Source organism: Panthera leo, chromosome A2, assembly GCF_018350215.1.
Source record: "Panthera leo isolate Ple1 chromosome A2, P.leo_Ple1_pat1.1, whole genome shotgun sequence".
Classification (NCBI taxonomy): Eukaryota; Metazoa; Chordata; class Mammalia; order Carnivora; family Felidae; genus Panthera; species Panthera leo.
In genome coordinates this window covers 57,976,804-57,996,549 of record NC_056680.1, presented here as the reverse complement: position 1 = coordinate 57,996,549, position 19,746 = coordinate 57,976,804, and the positions used below count along the sequence as shown (strand labels likewise).

Here is a 19,746-nt window from a genome sequence, read left to right as displayed (position 1 = left end):
GGTACGGTCTTTGGGTTCTGGAAGGCAAAAGAAAATCCTCGGTAGTGGTGCAGGGAACTGACCTGTTGCTCTGCACAACAGAAAGAAGCCTCGAGGCACCAGGACGAGAGGTGTTGGGGGGGTGGTACCAACCATCCTTCAGTGAGGGCCCTTGAAGAGCTCTTCAGCACAAAGGACTGGATCGCGAAGGCCTAGAGACAGAAACGGCTGGAGAGGAGTTGATCCTGCATCTGAGGCCCCTGAGTTGCTGAGTGCACACCACGGACGTACTTACTAGATGTTTCAGGCTGTCTTGTACTCTCTCTGCCCTACCCTGGAATTGGTCCTTTCTTCAGGGAGCCCTGGTTCCTTTTGAAGAGGAAAGGTATTCAGAAACAAGATCTGGGCTCCCAGTGTGCTCATGGCTACTGGGGTATCATTGCTTCTTGGCCTTTTTAGAGGCCCTGAGAGAGAATTATCTGTATTTTTTCTCTGTAGACACAGATACACATACATAATACATGTACACATGTACATATGTGTTTACTTCTGTATTCACACATATTTACAGTGATAACTTCGATTGCTTACCGTCCCAATGTTCCAGTTCTAATCCAGGACCACTGGCTCTTCCCAGCCTTCTTCTGTTCCACAGAAGTATCTTCCTTCACCGACGGAAACCTCACTCCCAACATCCCCAATGTACGTACTCATTTCTTCAGTTCTAGAATACACAAGCGGTTGCAGGATTTTTAACCCACGCTGATGCAAAAGCAAACCTGCTGATAAGTAAACTTCAGTGTCTGCTTGCAAGTTTCTTTTGTCTTTGGATGATTCCGAAATTAATTTAGTTTTTTTCCCCCTTTTGGTGTAGTTATGCATTTGAAATATGATTAGGTTTCTTTGTTTCTGTTTGTATTCCATTTTGGATCCCCCATCCTTGTTGATTTAATTGTATTTTTGAGTATGTAAAGCATTAATGTGGTTCTAAACATCTAAGTGACACAAAAATGTATGCTTAGAGAAACCCCCCTCTCCCCCATTACCTCTTGCCTTCATTCCCACCCACTCCTTCTAGGTAACCAATCTCATTAGTTTCTGGTTATCCTTCCTCGGCTTCTTTTTATAGAAATAAACAGATAGATGTAGAATTTTTTCCATTTTTTCTTGCAGGGAAGGTAGCAGAGTATTTATATTTTTATTAGCTTGATAGGGCTGTCATAACAGAGTACTACACTGGATGGCTTAAACACATAAATTTATTCCTTCACTATTCTGGAGGCTGGAAGTCCAAGATTAAGGTGCTGGCAGGATTGGTTTCTCCTGAAGTCTCTCTACTTGGCTAGCAGATGGCCGTCTTCTCCCTGTGTTTTCACACAGTTTTTCCTCTGCATGTGTCTGTGTCCTCAATCTCCTCCTCTTGTAAAGTCACTATCGGATTGGATAGGGCCACCCTAATGACCTCATTTTAAACTTAATTACCTCTGGAAACACCCTGTCTCCAAACGCAGTCACATTCTGAGGTACCGGGCGTTAGGACTTCAACATATGAATTTGTTGAGGGGGGGTGGTGGACACAACTCAATCTATAACATTATTTTTTTGCATTTTACTTTTCTTGCTTAACAGTATATTCTGGAAACCACTTTATGTTAGCCCACGGAGATTATTCTCAATCATTTTATTTTTACAACTGAATAATACTCCGTTATGTATATGTATTATAGATTATTCATTAAATTTCCCTTGTGTGGGCATTTGGGTGGTTTCCAGTATTCTGCAATTACTTACAAGGCTGCATTGACTAACCTTGTATGTATTTTTGTGCTGTTGGGATGTATCTTCAGAGTAAATTCCCAGAAGTGAGATTGCATATGCAGTTTGATACATATTACCAATTTCCCATTTCTCTCTCATTCTTGTTACAAGTTTATTGGGCCTTATTTTTCTGTCTACTACGTCTCTTAACACTTTCATGGTTTCTCTCTTTAAAATATCTCTGATGCATTCTTCTTTTTCCATTTTATTTATTTTGGAGAGAGTGAGAGCATGGCTGGGGAGAGGGACAGAGGGGGAGAGAGAGAGAATCCCAAGCTGGCTCCGTGTTTAGTGCAGAGCCCAGTGCGGGGCTCCATCCCATGACCTGAGCTGAAATCAAGAGTGAGACACCCAACCGACTTAGCCACCCTGGTGCCCCTCCCTGATGCATTCTGAGTGATTTCCTAGCTCTATCTTCCAAATTAATAACTCTCTTCCAGCAGTGTCTAATCTTCTGTTTGATCCATCCATTGAATCTTTAATATAGATAACTGTTTTGTATGTTAAGAATTTCTCCTTGGTTCCAAATCCCTCCCTTTGTTCTTCATTTTGTTCCCTTCTTTCATTATGGCTTCTGTTCCTTCATTTTCTGAATTGTTGTAAGTATATTAATTTTATGATTTCTTTCCTTTTGTTTTAGTAACACAGCATCCTGGGATGTCGGTTCTGCTTGTGGCTTTGTATTTTACTCCCTTTCTGGGTCACCATTTATTATTGTGATCTCCTCTTCAACCCTGGGTTGTGAAAGAGTTCCAACAAAATGGTTTCAGGGAGACTGTGGGAGTTCCAGGGGCCCTGGGTCAGCTTTCATCTTAGTTCTTGGCTTGGATCTTTATAACACAAAGAACTTCACATTTGGACTCCACACCCTGGTGAAGTACAAGCCTGGGTTTTTTTTTAATGTTTTTTATTTATTTTTGAGAGAGACAGTGCATGAGCAAGTGAGGGGAGGGGCAGAAAGAGAGGGAGAGAGAGAATCTCAAGCAGGTTCCGCACTGTCATTGCAGAGCCTGACATGGGGTTGCATCTCACGAATGGTGACATCATGACCTGAGCCAAAGTCAAGAGTTGGAGGCTTAACCGACAGCCTCCTTGGCGTCTCAAGCCTGAGTGTTTAAGTGATCTTGGATGACCTTTTTCCCTTACTCATGGACACGGGCAGACACCCTGTACAGTTCCTCCAACTTGGGAATGTTTCTGAGTCCCCATTTCACCGAAAGGGTTGCTCTTTGGGGACTTCGGACTCCATCCTGGTGCTCTGCTCTAGTTCTTCATCTCACATGCGCCAAGAGCACGTGGACGTTGAAAGCCAAGTGTCCAGGTCCCGGGTCCTCTATCTGGGCCCCAGACCCCCAGGAGTTGGTGCCGTGGCTTCCGCACCTGCTCACTCTTCTGGCTTTGAGTGCCCTCTGTTTCTGCCGTGTTTTTTTCCAGCATCTCTCCATGTTTGTAGCAAGGTGGGAGAGCAGGACGTTCATCCGTTCTGACTGCTGTGTTGCCACAAGTCAAAATGATCTGATGGCCAGGGCATGTGTCCCTTTCTGTTTGCCATAAGGACCATACCAGTCATTTGGAGTTGCATATAGCTTTAGGGCATTGGAAATGGGTGCTTGGATGGTAGCAGAGGATCTGGAGTCCCTACTGTGGGAGAAACGGTGTGACGTACAGGAAGGACCATCCACACAGGAGTCAGCAGGGAAGATAGCTTACACCCACATGTGTATTGCCCTTAAGAAAAGCTCTAATGCCTTACAGTATACATCCAGAAAAGTGCACAGATCATAAGTGTGCAGCTTGTTGGATTGTCACAAAGGGACCACGCTCACATAAACACCACCCACATCAAGACACAGAACATGATCAGCACTGCCAGAGCCCTTTTCATTCTCCCTTCCAGACGCTGTTCCCTCAAGGGGAACCGTTTTCTTGACTTGTAACCGTATACTGGTTTTGCATGCTTTTGAACTGTATATAAACAGAGTTATTGAGTTATTTTGTTTCTGGCTTTTTGCATTTTTGCAAAAACGTTTTGTTTTTGAGATTCATCCAGATTGCATGTAGGGAAGTTTGTTCCTTCGTGATTCTGTATAGTGTCCCATTGATGTATGTGTTCTAATGTTGCTGGGCCTTTGAGTAATTTCCAGCTTTGGGCTCTTGGGAATGTGCTGCTGTGGCTGCTCTTGGACACATATTTTGGGGAGCATTATGGACACAGTTCTCATGGTGGCATGGCAGGGGCACGGTGTGTATATATCCACCTTGAACAGAAGCTGTCCAACAGCCTCCCACAGCGTTTGTACCCAGTTATACTGCCTCTAGCAGTATGTGCCAGGTCTGGTTCTTCCTTGTCTCTCTCAGCCTTGGCATTGTCTTAATTTTAGGCATTTCTCAAAGTGTGTAGGGTGCTGGTGTCACTTTGTGGTTTTAATTTGCATTTCCCTGATGAGTCACGAACTTGAGCACCTTTTCATATGTGTTTCGGCTGATTGCATCCGATTGGGTTATCTTGACGTTTTCAAATTAATTTCTCTGAATTATTTATATAACCTGGATGTGAGATCTCTGTGAAGTGTGTGTGTATATATGAGACATGTATCTCATAAATATCTGTTACTATTCTGTGGGTTGCCTTTTTCCTCTCTTTTTTTATTAATTTTTTTTAATGTTTATTTTTTGAGAGACAGAGTGTGAGCAGGGGAGAGACAGAGAGAGAGGAAGACAGACACAGAATCTGTGCTGAGCTGTCAGCACAGAGCCTGACGCAGAGCTCAAACTCACGAACCGTGAGATCATGACCTGAGCCGAAACCAGTCGCTTAACTGACTGAGCCACCCAGGCGCTCCACCTTTTTTCTCTCTTAATAGTACCTTCTGATAAACGGAAGTGTTTTTTTTTTTTTAATTTTTTTAATGTTTAGTTATTTTTGAGAAAGGGACAGAGCGCGGGCAGGGGAGGGGCAGAGAGAAGGGGAGACACAGAATGCAAAGCAAGCTCCAGGCTCTGAGCTGTCAGCACAGAGTGTGACGCGGGCTCGAACCCACGAGCTGCAAGATCATGACCTGCTCCGCAGTCGGAAACTTAACCGATTGAGCCATCCAGGCGCCCACGGGAGCTCTTAATTTTTAAAAATTTGACCATAAGGGGCGCCTGGGTGGCTCAGTCGGTTAAGCATCCAACTTTGACTCAGGTCACCATCTTGCGGTCCGTGAGTTCGAGCCCTGCGTCCTGGGCTGACGGCTCGGAGCCTGGGGCCTGCTGCGGATTCTGTGTCTCCCTCTCTCTGTGCCCCTCCCCCGTTCATGCTCTGTCTCTCTCTGTCTCAAAAAAAAAAAAAAAATTGATCATAAAATAGTCCAACTTACCAATTTTCTCCTTCATGGTTAGTGTTTTCAGGTCCATTTTAGAAATCTTTGCCTCCTTGGAGGTAACGAAGATAGCTTTCTAGGCTTACTTGTAAAAGCTTTAGATCTGAAATCCATCTGGAATTCACTGTAGTGTGAAGTATGAGTCAGGGAGTTTTTTTCTTGATACTGGGCTATCCAATTGTCCTGGCACCTGTGACAGAATAAGTACTTTCCTTTTAATCCTAACATTAAGCCCATCATGTTAGGACCAATACTCATGTTTTCAGATGGGGAGGCTGAGGCTCAGAGAGGTTTAGTATTTTGCTAAAGGTCCCAGAGCTGGTGAATGGCAGAACCAGGATTTGAACCCAGATTTGTTTGATTCCAGATTCAGGGCTTTCTCTCTAAGCCAGTGACACTCAGTGCCTATCTACAAAATAAGTGGCACGAAATATATAGCCATCAGATGTTACCAGGACATCGCAGGTCTGTGAGCTTAAGCCAGGCAGACACCTGGACGCAGAAAATGTGGGACGTGCACATGTCGGGGATCATAGGCCTGTGGCAGGGGGGAGGCATTGCCCTGGTAGGAGCGTGTTCCTTTTGTAAGCAGGGAGGCTGCTGGGTTCAGTGCATGCATGCGACTGAGGCAGATGCAGGCGTGTACCCCATCCCCCCACACGTGTGCACATGAACATGAGGACGGTAAGACCTGCTTGGGGAACAGGGCTTTCCCAGCAGCTCATGGCTAGCTCCGGATACCAGTTTTCTGCCAAGTTTGGAACTTTGGCTTTAACTTGGCTTTCTGTTAGGCTGGTGAGTGCCAGGGCTTGGGCTTCCACCTGCCATTCGCCATGGTCACAAGGAACTCCAGTCCCCTTGGTGGCCTGTAGGGTAGGACGATGACCTGGGAGGCTCACTAGCTTGGGCTCTCACAGAAAGGTGATAGGAGAATCAGGGCCCCGTGGGAGTGGTGTGATGAGACGCCCAGCTCGAAGCTCTAAGGCAGGGCACTGGAGAGAGAGCGGAACAGCTGGGAATACGGAAGCCAGGTGCAGCAGCCCGTGATTTCCTGCATCCCGGCAGGAGATGGCTGCTGGAGAGGAGCCTGGGCGAGGGGGGTGGCTACAGGGCCTGGAGGGGGCCGCTTTTCCCTGATGGGGCAAGGTTGGCGGCTTGTGTGGGTTTCTGCCACTCAGTGAGCTCCCGGCCAGTGCCTGCCTCTCGTTTGTGGTTTTTAATTACGTAATTATATATACACGAGGTGAAGAAAATCTAAGCAGTACAAGAAAGTGTCAGATGCAAATGAAGTCTTCTTATATCCCTCCTCCTGCCCCTGGCCCCAGGAGTTACCATTTTAACCATGTCTGCTTTAGTTCCTTTGGTCACCGCTGCCTCCATAAGGGTGGTCAGACATCTTTCTCGACTCCCCAGCTTTGGGCCATATCTCTGCAATGACAGGCAAGAGAGGAGCACGTTACTGCTCTCCACCACCCCCCTCCCGGGTTTCGTGGCTGCGTGGCTGTGCGCATCTTTGGTCCGTTGCACCCCTGACACCACCCCACCCCCCCCGGTATATTCACCCCTCGCACTATACTCTTGAACTCCAGGCCTGACCAGCAGACTGCCCTAGGCCTTCACACACCACTCACAAGCTCCCCACACTCCTTGTTCGTGCGAGCATATCTGTTCCCAGGTCAGCTGTGAGTGTCCCTGGGCAGGCCCGTGCCCTCCTCATGTGAGAAGCCCAGGCTGGAAGGAGCTCCCAGATGCCTGCCGGAACCAGTGGGTGTGCGTCTCCGTGTTCCCACAGTCTCGCCCGAAGGCCACGCTCACGGCCTCTCTAGCGGTCTCCGGAACTATGAGAGCGGTCCCCTCTGGAGCAGCCAGATGGCCTTTCCTGGAGTTTGACCACCAGGAGGCTGGAGGCTGGGGGCTGGAATGGGGGCCGGGCCTGGAGGCGGGCCCCTCCCTCACTGAGCGTGGGGCTCTCTTTCCGTCCTTGTAGGAGGTGTTCCGGCAGCACCGGGGGCTGCAGCTCCTGGCCCTGGTGGAGGAGGTGCTGCCCCGCCACGGCAGTGGCCGCCACGGGGACTGGCACATCTCCCTGAGCAAGCCCAGCGAGAAGGAGCAGCACCTTCTAATGACCTTGGTGGGCGAGCAGGGTGAGAGGGGACAGCCCGCGGAAGGGAGGGCCTGGGGGGCAGCCCTACACCAGCACCATGTCCTGAGGGCCACGGGAGGTCTGCAGAACCACGGGCGAGCGCACGGACAGGGGCTTTGAACGTGGACCTCTGGGATAAGAGGATGTGGTAGTGGTTGGGCCCCCAGTGCAGGGTTCAGGGAGTATTGACAAGCTGGAGTTGGAGAAGACGAGGGTGTGAAGTTTGGACCCAGAGGGGAAGAGGTGTGGTTTTAGCACGGGGGGCGTACACTTAGTGGTGGGGGGCTGTGGAGGGGGCACGTTCAGAACACAGTGCTGGGGGTCTGTGGGAGTGACCGCCTGGTGTCACACCTGTCACATAGCGGTCATTCACTCAGTCCTTTTTAATGAGTCAGCCAGCAGGAAGCAAGCATAGGAGCACATGCACCGTGAGGTCCACGTGTGGTCAAGAGCTGGGAAGCAAGGTTCTGGAAGCTTAGGCCAGAGGCTGTCCCAGGGGGCTGGGGGTGCCTCAGTGGCCGGGGCTGTGCTGATGATGGTGTCTCCCCCCAGGGGTGGTGCCCACTCAAGACGTCCTTTCCATGCTGGGAGACATCCGCAGGAATCTGGTGGAGGTAAGAGGGCAGGGAGCCGCTCCCCTCCTGTTCTTTAAAGTTCTAGGAGCAGGGCTGGCTTCCCTGAGGGCAGGAGACAGCCTACACCGTGGTGCGAAGGAGCAGAAGACAGACTCTTGCTCTAGGCAGCTCCTCCTTTTAGCTGCCCTAAGACGCCATTCCCGTGGGAGAGACAGAGTGCGTACACACGTGTGTGCACAAGCGCACAGTTCGCGAAATGGCCAGGGGCGGGAAGGGCCAGGAGCGGGTCAGGGACAGGAGAGGACTCAGAGGGAAGGGGACCTCCGAGGGGGATCTGGACTGGTAAGTGGGCGTTTCTGGGAAGATAGCAGGAGCGACACCATGTCTGGCCCAGGAACTGGGCAGAGGCCTGGTGGGCTGGGAGAGCTTGCCGCAGTCTCAGAAACCACAGGAGAAAGACAGGCATGAACACGGCCCGGAGGCCATCAGCCAGGAGCTCTCTGGTGGGAGAGGGCCTGCTGGGGAGTGGGCACGGGGCTCAGGCTCGGGCGACAGCCCTGCCATCTTGAGGGGCACCTCTGACCCCTGTGCGGTTGGCCAGCTGCATGGCCAGTCCTGGAGATGTGGGCTGGGGGCAGGCTGGCCAACCTCTCCTCCTGCACCACCTGCTACCCCTGCGTCAGGCTGAGCAGAGCTGGGGCCTGTGGGAGGGGCAGGTCCCCTCGATCCTCCTGGTCCTTGTACTTTTTCTGAAGGGAAACACCTTGGGCTCCTCACCTCCTTTCTTCAGGACCATCACCATTCATCTCCATCCAAAGTACTCGTACTCGCTGTGGAACCCAGTGACCTGGCATTAGTCCCCTTCTCCAAGGCTCTACAGCATTTCATAGCTGTGAAAGATGAATTGGCCGTGACCATGGGCCCTGCCTCCCTATCTATCACATGCCAGGCGGAAAGGTGGTTGTGGTGGTGGTTTTGGGTGTTTTTGATAAGCACATTGAGTGCTTACTAAGTGCTGGACTGCGCTGGGTTCTCTCACTTGGCCCTCACCGCCACCCCAGGCCTTGTCAGGATTAAGTAAGGTACCTGTGGAGTACTGTAGGTGCTGTATGTGAGAGCTGTAGCCCAGAGAAGGGAGGTGGCCCACCTGAGAAGGCACAGCCACTACGCAACAGAGCCAGGCTTTGGACAAGGCCTAAATGATGTTAAGAGTCCAGGCCTTTAACCGTGAGGCTGTTCTCACTACCTGGATGGTTACCGAGGGCCTTTCCAGTTGTGAAGTTCTGGGTTCGTGAACACAGGGGGACTGGTGGAAGGAAACTTGGGCTGGCCTTGATCTTTTTTTTTCCCACAAAAACTTCCTGCCTCTTCTCCTGGCCCCTGGGTGTTCTAGCTTTACTGGACACTGTTCAGACTGACTTGGCCAGAAGGCATGCTGTGTCTTTTTGGAAGTATATGAGTGGGCAAATTTAGCAGTGTCATTGGTGGGTGATTCTACTGAGAGAAACTGATCTTTGATAACTTCAAAAGCCAATGGAGAATAGTACTGTAACTAAACAGGATGTTCACAGACACTCAGGAAGCGATGACAACCTGGCCTTAGGGAAGCCCAAAGCAGAAAGGGAGGTTCCCAGGTCTCTACACTGGGGGCTAGTAGACAACACCCTCTCCCTGGCACCTGTCATCGGATGAGGATGGCATCTCCCCTTCCCTGCTTTCTGCCCAAGAGGCTGAGTTATGGAGGGAGTGCTTGCTTGGGCCGGTGTGGGCACAGCAACCTCTAGGACCAAGAAGGCAGACCCACCCAAGACAGCCTGCTCTGTTGCAGGGGTACTGGGCAGCTCAATGCCTGTGGTGACTACTCTTAACGGGCAAAGGGAGGAAGCTGGGAGCTGGTGATAGCCTGGGATGTAGGCTGTCCCCAGCATCCCAGTCTACACTGTCTATAGACCATAATGGGCAGAATGATACCTGAACACCTCCATCCCCAAGGTGGAGACTGTTTCAGGGACCTGATTCCGTAGTGGAGCCAAACTTCTGCCCCAGCAGGGACAGAGTCAGGGCAGAGCCATGGTGGCAATGTGAGGGAAGGCTGGGAATGGAGGCATGGGATCAAGAGACTTGGGGCTGCTGTCAGGTGAACAGAGGGGGATAGGGCAGAGATAGGGCTACATTCCCAGATGAGCACAGGTCCCGGCCTCCGAGGGGGCTTAGTCAGGATTATGCCAGCTCTTCTCAAAGCCTGTTCCCTGTGCCTGAGCCCTAACCCCACGGCCCTGTGGGAAGCCCTGGCACCCAGGACCTCAGCTGAGGAAGCTGACCCCTCCCACCCCCAGATTGGCATCCAGAACTACTCCACCACGAGCAGCTGCCAGGCCCGGGCCAGCCAGGTGCGCAGCGACTATGGGACGCTCTTTGTGGTGCTGGTGGTCATCGGTGCCATCTGTGTGATCATCATCGTGCTGGGCCTGCTCTATAACTGCTGGCAGCGGCGGCTGCCCAAGCTCAAACACGTGGTGAGCATGGGGTCAAGTTCGGCCAGATGGCTTGGGCTGGGGGCGGGGCCTGTGGTGGAGACAGTACCCCACAAGGTCAAGGTCGGCGTCCTCATGTGCAGGTGGGGTGGCTGCGATTGTCCCGGGATGGGGTACTTCGAGTGAAGCTGCTTGTCTGGAGCCTGGCACCCAACCTGTCCCCCTCTGCAGGGAAGCAGCCCCCTGATAGGTGCTAGAGGTGCAGTGGGGGGCCGTTGGGAGGGCTCAGATGACACCAGGGAGGCCACCGGTTTAGTGCAAAGGATCTTTAGGAGTTTGGGGGACAGAACAGTAGGGAGGGGGCGTCTGTGGAGGGTCCGCTGGTGGTTGCCTGTGGAGGGTTTCACACACTAGGGAAGGAACCGCGAGTGAGGTGACTCGTTCAAGGTCACAGGCGGGTTGGGGCCTGGGCCACAGCGCTTGCCCAGCGTCCCTCTCCCGTCGCCACAGTCCCACGGCGAGGAGCTGCGCTTCGTAGAGAACGGCTGCCACGACAACCCCACGCTGGACGTGGCCAGCGACAGCCAGTCGGAGATGCAGGAGAAGCAGCCCAGCCTGAACGGCGGCGGGGCCGTCAACGGCCCTGGGGGCTGGAGCGCGCTCATGGGGGGCAAGCGGGACCCTGAGGACTCGGACGTGTTTGAGGAGGACACGCACCTGTGAGGGCGCCCTCCGGCAGCTCTGGCCCGCTGTGACCCCGCGGCCGTACCCTCGCCCCGTTGGGACTGCGCCGGGACGAGCTGGGCGGATCCGGAGCGGACAACCGCGCCTCCCCTCCCCTCCCGGCCCCGGCCGCTCTCCCGCAGCCCGGCCCTCGGTGCGGGGTCCTCCCGCTTCCCACAGACTCACGGAACAGTCTCGGCACAGCCCTCCCCATCCCCGTCTGGCGCCCCCAGGAGCCGGTCCCGGAACGGCCCCGCTTCCCCGGCCGCGCCCCGGGACCCCCATTAAAGCCGCCCGGAGACCACGCCGGGCCCAGCCCGTTTGCCTGCCGGACTCGTTCTTGCTCCGCGGCGGGGCGGGGCGGGGGCGGGGCGGGCGCGCAGGGGGCGGGGCGGCGTGGCCCAGGTCGGTCCTCCGGGCGCCAGGCGCCGCTGCGGAGCGGGGCGGGGTCGGCGTGTGTTTACATCCGGCCGAGGCGCGCTGCCGCCGCCGCCGCCGCCGCCTGAGGTCGTTCGGCCGGGGTCCGAGCCGCTCGCATCATGGACACCAGCGATCTCTTCGCCAGCTGCAGGAAGGGGGATGTGGGCCGAGTGCGGTGAGGACCCCGGCGCCCTGGGAGTGTGCGGGGGGTGGGGCGGGCGCCCCCGGGGGCGTGCAGTGGACGGGCTCGGGACAGGCGCGCGCCCCTGTGCCGCCGCAGCCCTGGCGGCCGACCCTCCGCTGACCTACCCCCAAGAGGCAAAGCAGGGGGCCGCGGCAGCCTTCCGAACCGGGGCTGGGGACGGAGTGCTGGCGGTGATTTACTCCTTGGGGTCCCGGAGGGCTTCCTAGAGGAGAGGACTGCTACGCGGAGCTCCGGAGAAGTGGGCGGAGAGGAGGGGGTCGTCCTCTGAGCGCCCAGGACCCGGAGGTCAAACCCTGGGGCGGGCCTGGGACTCCAGACGTGGCTCATCCCACTGATCCGCTCTGGGCCTGGCACTCTGGGAACAACTAGGACCCAGAATCAACCTCTGATCCCGGAGATTCGGAAACTCCTAAATGCGGTTAAAACAAATCTGGCACTGAAATCGCCATAAAGCAGGGAGTGAGGGGGTGCCTGGTTGGGATGTGAGGCACATCTCTTAGCGGGCCCTTCCGTGTTCCCTAGTTATGACCCACCACTAGCTCCCTTGGGTTAGTCCCAGGCTTGCTGACTCCCACGGTGTCCCTGGTCCCACCCCAGCATCAGGTTCACCTAGGAGTTAGCTGATAACCCCCAAAGCCGAGTGCAATTCAGAGCACGCCTGGTCCAACTTAGACATCTCCCCCAGGCTGCCTGACCTCAGTGATGGCTTCAGTCCGTGATGACCCCCATCACTTCTCACATCCCGTCAGCCACCATGTCTCCTGACTTCTGCCTTCTAGAATCTGGCCACTTCTCTTCATGCTTCCACACCACCAGGACACCTGCAGCAGCCTTCTCCTTGGCTTCCCTACCTCCAGTCTCCTCTATCTAGTCTGCGGTCCCAAGCAGCCAGAGGGCTGTGGCAGAACAGATGGCCCATCACTGCCTCCTCGCTCCCAAATGCCTTCAGGCCAGAGGTCCCTACTGCTCACAGTCTCAGCATCTGCCTTAGGCGTTCACATCTACAGTCTCTACCTATGTTGGTCCCTTTGCTACGAATGTCTTTCCTGTTCTGGTCTGCTTGTCATCTGCCCTCACCTAGGGGAGACTTCCCCCAGCCAAAAGGGATGTCTTCTCTCTTTCCCCACTCCATGGGTCTCCTCTCCCAGACCATGAACTTGTCCTGACCCAGGTTTGACTTCCTCCCCACCTAGGTACCTGCTGGAGCAGCGGGACGTGGAGGTGAATGTGCGGGACAAGTGGGACAGCACCCCCTTGTGAGTGCCAGGCGGGTGGGTGGTCAGGGCAGGTGGGGGGCGCCTTCAGTCCTGATAACTGCCTCCTGTACTCCTCTCCCTCCCTCAGGTACTACGCCTGCCTGTGTGGGCACGAGGAGCTAGTGCTCTATCTTCTGGCCAATGGTGAGAGAAGGGGCCGGGGCTGTGTGCGTGTACGTGCGGTCTGCGCGTGTGCAGGGGCACAAAGGCATGGGTGTGCATTGGCCGATGCCCTCACGCCCTGTCCTTCCTTTACCCCTCCACATACCCAGTCAGCCAGTACTCTTGGTTCTACCTTCAGAACCTGTTGTCCTGTTTGCCCACTTCCCCATCTCCACTGCCACCGCCCAGCCGGGCTACAGCATCTCTCCCTGGCCGCAGAGCCAGCCTCCTCCGGTCACCCGCCGCCCCTCTTGCCCCACCTACAGTCTGTTCTCCATATCGCAGCCTGGTCCATCTCACAACAAGTCTAATAGGCTTAAAATTTCTCCAATGATTTCCCTTTGCGTTTAGCATAAAACTAAAATGCCTTGCCAGTCCACACAGCCTGTCGTCTTCCTCTGGCCACACCTACTTTGGCTCTCCTGTGGGCTCACTCTTACACCCGCACTGGCCTCTCTGGTGCTCCTACCTCAGGGTCTTTGTATTTGCTGTTCTTCCTACGTAAAGTGCCCTTTCCCAGATCTTTGCGTGGCTGACTCCCTCCGCCATTCAGGTCACTGCATGTTGTCACTGACACGGTGACCTTCCGTGACCTCCCTGTGGGCAGGTGCAACCTCCGTTATCTTTGTCTTGCTTTGGTTTTCTTCATAGCCCCGACATCATTTGTTAACCTGCTTATTGTCTGTTGCCCCACTAGAGTGTCACTTCAGGCAGGATAGGGATTTGTATGTTTACGGCTGTGTCCCTGGTGCATAGAACAGGGGCAGTCCTGAGCCTGCCCTGTTTGTAGTCTGTGGTCCACGGAAGTGCTTGCGTGCCTAGGCCCTGGCAGAGAGGATGCTCACATCAGAGGGGACCCAGGGTCATTTGGGAGGGGCTGCAAGTTCCAGGACTTGGCCCTACGTGTGGGAAGGTTGTGGGATGGGGTGGGGGGGAGATTAGGATTTCCCCCAGACCCTGTCCCAGCTGCAGTGTTCAAATCCCTGACCTGCTGACTGGCGGGGGCTGCTCCCAGGAGCCCGCTGTGAGGCCAACACCTTTGATGGGGAGCGCTGCCTCTATGGGGCGCTGAGCGACGCCATCCGCCGGGCCCTGCGCGATTACAAGCAGGTGACAGCCTCTTGCAGGAGGCGGGATTACTACGACGACTTCCTGCAGCGGTGAGATGGGGTGCAGGGCTGGCTCGTGTGTGGCGTGGGGCGGTCATGCGGGGCCGAGGGCTCTCCTGCAGGATGGGACAGGGGCTGCTGTGGTGAGACCGCGGGGAGGCACGTGCTGCACACCCCCTTTGCCTGTCCCTCTGCAGGCTTCTGGAACAAGGCATCCACAGCGACGTGATCTTTGTGGTGCACGGGAAACCCTTCCGGGCACACCGCTGCGTCCTAGGTGCGCGCAGCACCTACTTTGCCAACATGCTGGACACCAAATGGAAGGGCAAGAGTGTCGTGGTCCTCCGACACCCACTGGTGCGTCCCTCCCGGGGGGGGGGGGACAGAGGGACGGCTGGCGGCTCGTGCTAGGGGGCCACCTCCGACCTTCCCTCCTGGCTGTGTCTACCTGCAGATCAACCCTGTGGCCTTCGGGGCCTTGCTGCAGTACCTGTACACAGGTGAGCCTCTGGGCCCCGTGGGGCCAGCAGGGAGGGGGTGTCTGTCCAGCAGCAGACCCAGCTGTGGCCTCAGGCCCACCCTTTACGTCCTGGTGCTTGTCCCCTGCGGTGTGGTGCTGTTCCAGCTGCCTCCTGGGTGGGCTGGGAGGCGATGAGCCTGTGTGTCCGCTCAGGAAGCACTTACCCTGCCCATAAACCGAGCCCCCTCCCACCCGTCCCGGGGTCTGTAGAACTCAGGCAGTGGCTCCCGATGGGAAAGCCGAGGCAGCCAGCAGACCCAGGAGTCCCAGTGTGGGGGACGGTGGACGGCCCCTCTCAGGCTCTGAGCCTCCCACGCTGCACCCAGGTCGCCTGGACGTCGGTGTGGAGCATGTTAGCGACTGCGAGCGCCTGGCCAAGCAGTGCCAGCTGTGGGATCTGCTCAGCGACCTGGAGGCCAAGTGCGAGAAGGTGTCCGAGTTCGGTGCGTCCAGGCTTAGGGTCCGGGGCATTGGGCGGGAACTGGCAGGGTCAGCGGGCTCCCTGCAGCTGTGCTCTCCCCTCCACAGTGGCGTCCAAGCCAGGCACATGCGTGAAGGTGCTGACCATCGAGCCCCCCCCAGCAGACCCCCGGCTTCGGGAGGACATGGCCCTGCTGGCCGACTGTGCCCTGCCCCCTGAGCTCCGCGTAAGTGCACGGCCGCCCGGGGCTGGGCCTAGTGCGCACGCAGCCGTGGTACACGAGCCCCGTGCTTGGGTTCAGTCCTTGTGTGACCCGGGGCCAGTCACTTCCCTTTACTGAGCCCAGGTTACCTTTGTTGCCCCTCCCCAAACCTGCAGATGGGGCAGCAGCCCACCCCGCCGGGATGGAGCTAAAGCAGGCTCTTGGCTGGGGCCGGCCACTCTCCCTTGTTGCCCCTGCTCTGATGGTGTCTTCTCTCCCATCCCCCAGGGTGACCTCGGGGAGCTGCCCTTCCCTTTTCCCGATGGTTTCAACAGCTGTCCTGACGTCTGCTTCCGGGTGGAAGGTTGCAGCTTTCTCTGCCACAAGGTGCCGTCCCTTCCCCCCAGCCCCCCAGCCCCTTGCCTTAAGTCTCCGGCCAGCTCTCTGGCCACAGACCCTGGCAGCGGCCCCTCCTGAGCCCAGCCTCCCCCAGGCCTTCTTCTGCGGCCGAAGCGACTACTTCCGGGCCCTGCTGGATGACCACTTCCGAGAGAACGAGGAGCTGGAGGCCTCAGGCGGCCTCCCGGCCATCACCCTACATGGCATCTCGCCTGACATCTTCACCCATGTTCTCTACTACATATACAGTGACCACACAGAGGTGCGGGGCCTGGGCGGGCTGTGTCTGCTGGGTTTGGGGGCATGACAGTCAGGAATCAGGACAGGTCCACAGGCTGGGTCACTGTGGAGCTGAAAGGAGTGCCTAGGTCCTGACTAACTCCGTGGGGCTGGTTTTCTGTGAGGCTGGAGACAGAGTGGGGGACATGTTTGGATTTTTCTTTTAGGCTGAGGGAGCCTTGGTAGGTTCTAGAACAGAAACGAGTGACAAGAGCTGTATCATGAGCCCGTGACACTTGGAACTTAGAAGGCTGGGGTCCCCGCCTTCTCTTCTCCAGAGGGAGGGTGGGTAGGGACAGTAACCCTGAGTTACCACAGCAGTGGGGAACCCTGAGGCTGTCCACTCCCAGGGGTCTGGATGTCTGTCCCCAGCTCTCTTGGTGCCTCTCCAGGTCTTCAGTTGCCCCAGAGCATCCCTAACATACGGGCAACATGAATAGCCGTAGATAGGGCCAGAAGTGTGTGTGTGTGTGTGTGTGTGTGTGTGTGTGTGTGTAAATGCCATGTGCCAGGGGGTCTCAGTCCCAGCTGGTGAGCTCTCCCCTCCTGTGGAGCCGGGAGCCGGGAGCCGGGGCAGAAGTGAGTGGGTGTGGCTGCGTTCCAGTAACACTTGGTTACAAAACACGGGGTGGGCCAGACCTGGTCCGCAGCACCCAGGGTGTCATTCCCCTCTGCATCTGGAGATTGGGGTGCAGGCCAGCTCACGTTTTAGGAGGAAGAGGAAGACTAGGCAAGCAGTGTCTTTGTCATAGGCCAGGTGGAGGCCACACACACACATGCGCGCACGCACGCACACTGGTTCTCATGTTGCCCTGGAGAGAACTTAGCGGCTGTGCTTGCCAACATGGCAGGCTGGGAAAGGTGGTCTCTGGGCAGGAGGAGGGCATGGGGGACAAGCTGGGCTGTGGCCTCAGCCCCTTGCTTGCTCGCCTCATGTAGCACCCCCATTCCTAAGCCCACCAGCCTCTCCACCTGAGTGCCCTCCCGGGCCTCCTTTCCTCCTGCCTCCTCAGCTTCATTTCTCCTGCGGCACAGCTCAGCTCTGTGGCCCCTGCCACCCAGGGTCCACCCTGTCCCATCCCCACCCCTCCTGAGCTTTGCGGCTGGCTCAAAGTGTGGACTTGGGCTCCAAACCTGGTTTGGCACTGGGTTAGCTGCTCGCAAGCTGTGTGATCTCGGGCTGGTTACTAAACTGCTCTGTGCCTCAGTTTCCCCCTTCTAGAAAGCAGGGATGCCCATAGTTGTTCTCTCTTAAGGTCTTGTGCAGGTGGATGTGTGTGTCGCAGGGAAAGTGCCTGGCCCAAGTAAGCAGTGCGCGTGGCCTGGGATGTGCTAGCAGAGGTCCTGCCCACTCTGTCTCCAGCCTGTTCCCTGTGACTGTCCAAAGTCTGGACCGGAGCTGAGCACATGGTCTCTCCCAGCACAGGGTCCAGGTGTGGGTGGGAGAGAGCAGGGAAAGAGTTGACTCCATCACCCTTTGTGTGGGTGCCTCCGTTTGGATAGCACCTTCTGTTTTCCGACAACCTTTTGAGGCAGGCATGGTTGCACCTCCCAGAGAGGAAACTGAGGCACACAGAGGTGAAGTAACTTGCCTGCAGTCCCACAGCTAGAATTCCACAGCACAGGTCTGTGATTCACAACCCGAGCTCTTTCCCCTGCTAAGGCCCTGCCTGCCACCTGGCCTCCAGGCCTGCCCGAGGCACGGGGACCCCAGGTCCTCCAGCCCTCTAGGCCCACGGATGCCTGCAGCGGTCTGGGCACCCCAAGGCATGGGTGGGAGCCCCTGCCCTGCCTGCATCCTCCGCCCTCTCCCTAACAGCTCCCAACCTTGCTGCCAGCCCCCCGAGTGGCCTCGGTGACCTCTGGGCACACCCTCCCTCACTCCTCCTTTCTCCGCAGCTGCCCCCGGAAGCAGCCTACGACGTGCTGAGCGTGGCCGACATGTACCTGTTGCCAGGCCTGAAGCGGCTGTGTGGCCGCAGCCTGGCCCAGCTGCTGGACGAGGACAGTGTGGTGGGCGTGTGGCGTGTGGCCAAGCTGTTCCGCTTGGCGCGCCTCGAGGACCAGTGCACCGAGTACATGGCCAAGGTCATCGAGAAGGTGGGCCCGTGGGAGCCGTGGTGGGCGGGGCGGGCTGCGGGCGGGTGGCTGGCGTCGCCCTGAGCTGGCCTGCCCGCAGCTGGTGGAGCGGGAGGACTTCGTGGAGGCCGTGCGGGAGGAGGCGGCGGCCGTGGCCGCCCGGCAGGAGACGGACTCCATCCCGCTGGTGGACGACATCCGCTTCCACGTGGCCAGCACGGTGCAGACCTACAGCGCCATCGAGGAGGCACAGCAGCGGCTGCGGGCGCTTGAGGACTTGCTGGTGTCCATCGGCCTGGACTGCTGACTGCCAGCTGGCGAGGGCCCCCTGTGGCGGCACGTGTGGGCGCACATGCACGTGCAGCTCTTCTTTCTGTTTCTTGGCCCCTCGGGGGCGCGGCGGGGGCAGAGGGGGCTCGGTGGGGTGCCCCTCCCCCCACAGGTCTGGGGGCCCCAGAGGAGGGTCAGGATGAGCCCCTTCCCCCAACACAAGCCAGCCCCCAAGGCCCTGGGGCTGGGCGCCACTCAGGGAAACCTGGGGTCGGGGTCTCTTAGGGCCTCCCTCCCCCAGACCCCCTCCCTTCCCCCGCTCTTCCGGCCGTGGCATGTTTGCTTCCAGGCCAAGCCCAGCAAGCCAGCTTCTGCCTGGCATGGAGTTGGCCCAGAGGAAGCAGGAGAGTCTGTGTGTGGCAATAAAGCTTGAATTCACCGTGGGAGCCCCAGCCTGTGTCGGTGGGGGGTGGGGGGAGCCCAGGAGCAGGAGTTGGGGAGGTCCAGGGAGGAGCTCTGCATGTGGACCCCCTCATCCAGGCTAGGAAGGCCTGGGTGCCCAGCGAGGGCTCCTTGGGGGCCGGGGGCGCCTGCGTCTGTGGGTCTGAGTAGGCGGCCCTTCTCTGTGGGGGCCCTGAGATCTCGCAGCCGGGCCCAGGGCCCAGCCTCTCCGGTGGTCGCATTCCTCTAGGGCACAACTTTCGCCTCGGGCTACTCATGGTGAGGTCTGACCCCAGGGTCCTGGGGGAGGTTTAGTGGGAAGGCTGATCGCCTGACCGCAGAGGCTGCTTCCCCCCGGACCGGGCAAGAGCGGGCTGTGCCGCGGACATTCCTAGCGCTCATTTATCGAGCATCCACGTGGAAGGGGTGGGAGGAGGCCCAGGGACCCTACTCGCCGGCTGCCGGCCGCTGTTTGTGGGGAGCCTTGCGCCAGGAGGGGCTGAGGATGCACCTCTACCTCCCTCGGCCCAGGGCCAGCCTCCTTCCTGGGGAGGCCTCCGGGCCTCTCCCACAGGGGCTGTGACATTATCAGGGATGTCAGAGGGGGCCTTCTCCGAATGCCCTGCAGGCTGTCCCCGTGATCCCTTGGGCCCCGAGGACCAGGCAGTGAGCACCCTGAGGCCTGCCCCATTCTGCCCTGGGAACAGGGGCAGGTGTCCTGGCCGTCCCTCCCCTTTGTGCCTCTTTACTCTTCACATTTCCAGAACTTCTGGGACTTTTTCTCTCTCCAGTGCATTTCATCCATTTTGGTCTGCCGTGTTGGTCATGTGGGGGAAGCTATAAGGTTGGACGAGTCAGTTGAACAAGGTAGCCAGCAGGCAGGGAGGTGATCAGCATGTGGGAGGG

The 19,746-nt window shown here is 56.9% G+C and overlaps 2 protein-coding genes and 1 long non-coding RNA gene across 4 annotated transcripts in view; 2 read left to right on the top strand and 1 right to left on the bottom strand.

Moving 5' to 3' along the window:
* PODXL2 (podocalyxin like 2) overlaps positions 1-11,395 on the top strand; it is a 40,474-nt gene extending 29,079 nt beyond the window's left edge. The window contains exons 5-8 of the mRNA XM_042912550.1: positions 7,150-7,306; positions 7,858-7,919; positions 10,217-10,396; positions 10,865-11,395. Of these exons, the coding sequence (XP_042768484.1) occupies positions 7,150-7,306; positions 7,858-7,919; positions 10,217-10,396; positions 10,865-11,077 (612 nt within the window). The 3' untranslated portion in view covers positions 11,078-11,395. The remainder of the gene's footprint in view (positions 1-7,149; positions 7,307-7,857; positions 7,920-10,216; positions 10,397-10,864) is intronic.
* Positions 99-8,743, bottom strand: LOC122204832. The gene is made up of 6 exons (XR_006195796.1): positions 8,658-8,743; positions 6,495-6,590; positions 5,160-5,352; positions 571-703; positions 275-348; positions 99-191 (listed from the first exon to the last, which is right to left on the bottom strand). It is a non-coding gene; the product is annotated as an uncharacterized LOC122204832 (long non-coding RNA).
* Positions 11,396-11,537: 142 nt separating the features above from the next.
* On the top strand, positions 11,538-18,838 carry ABTB1 (ankyrin repeat and BTB domain containing 1). 2 transcript variants are annotated; one of them, XM_042912530.1, is made up of 12 exons: positions 11,538-11,672; positions 12,896-12,958; positions 13,047-13,102; positions 14,136-14,280; positions 14,427-14,586; positions 14,684-14,729; positions 15,076-15,192; positions 15,278-15,396; positions 15,661-15,759; positions 15,866-16,033; positions 17,950-18,150; positions 18,230-18,838. In XM_042912530.1, exons 1-12 carry the CDS (start codon positions 11,617-11,619, stop codon positions 18,434-18,436), a joined length of 1,437 nt encoding a protein of 478 aa, XP_042768464.1. In that variant the 5' UTR covers positions 11,538-11,616; the 3' UTR covers positions 18,437-18,838. The 2 variants fall into 2 exon arrangements, with proteins under 2 accessions (XP_042768464.1, XP_042768473.1); XM_042912539.1 differs by having other exon boundaries at positions 11,543-11,672; positions 12,896-12,923.
* The last annotated feature ends 908 nt before the right edge of the window (positions 18,839-19,746 follow it).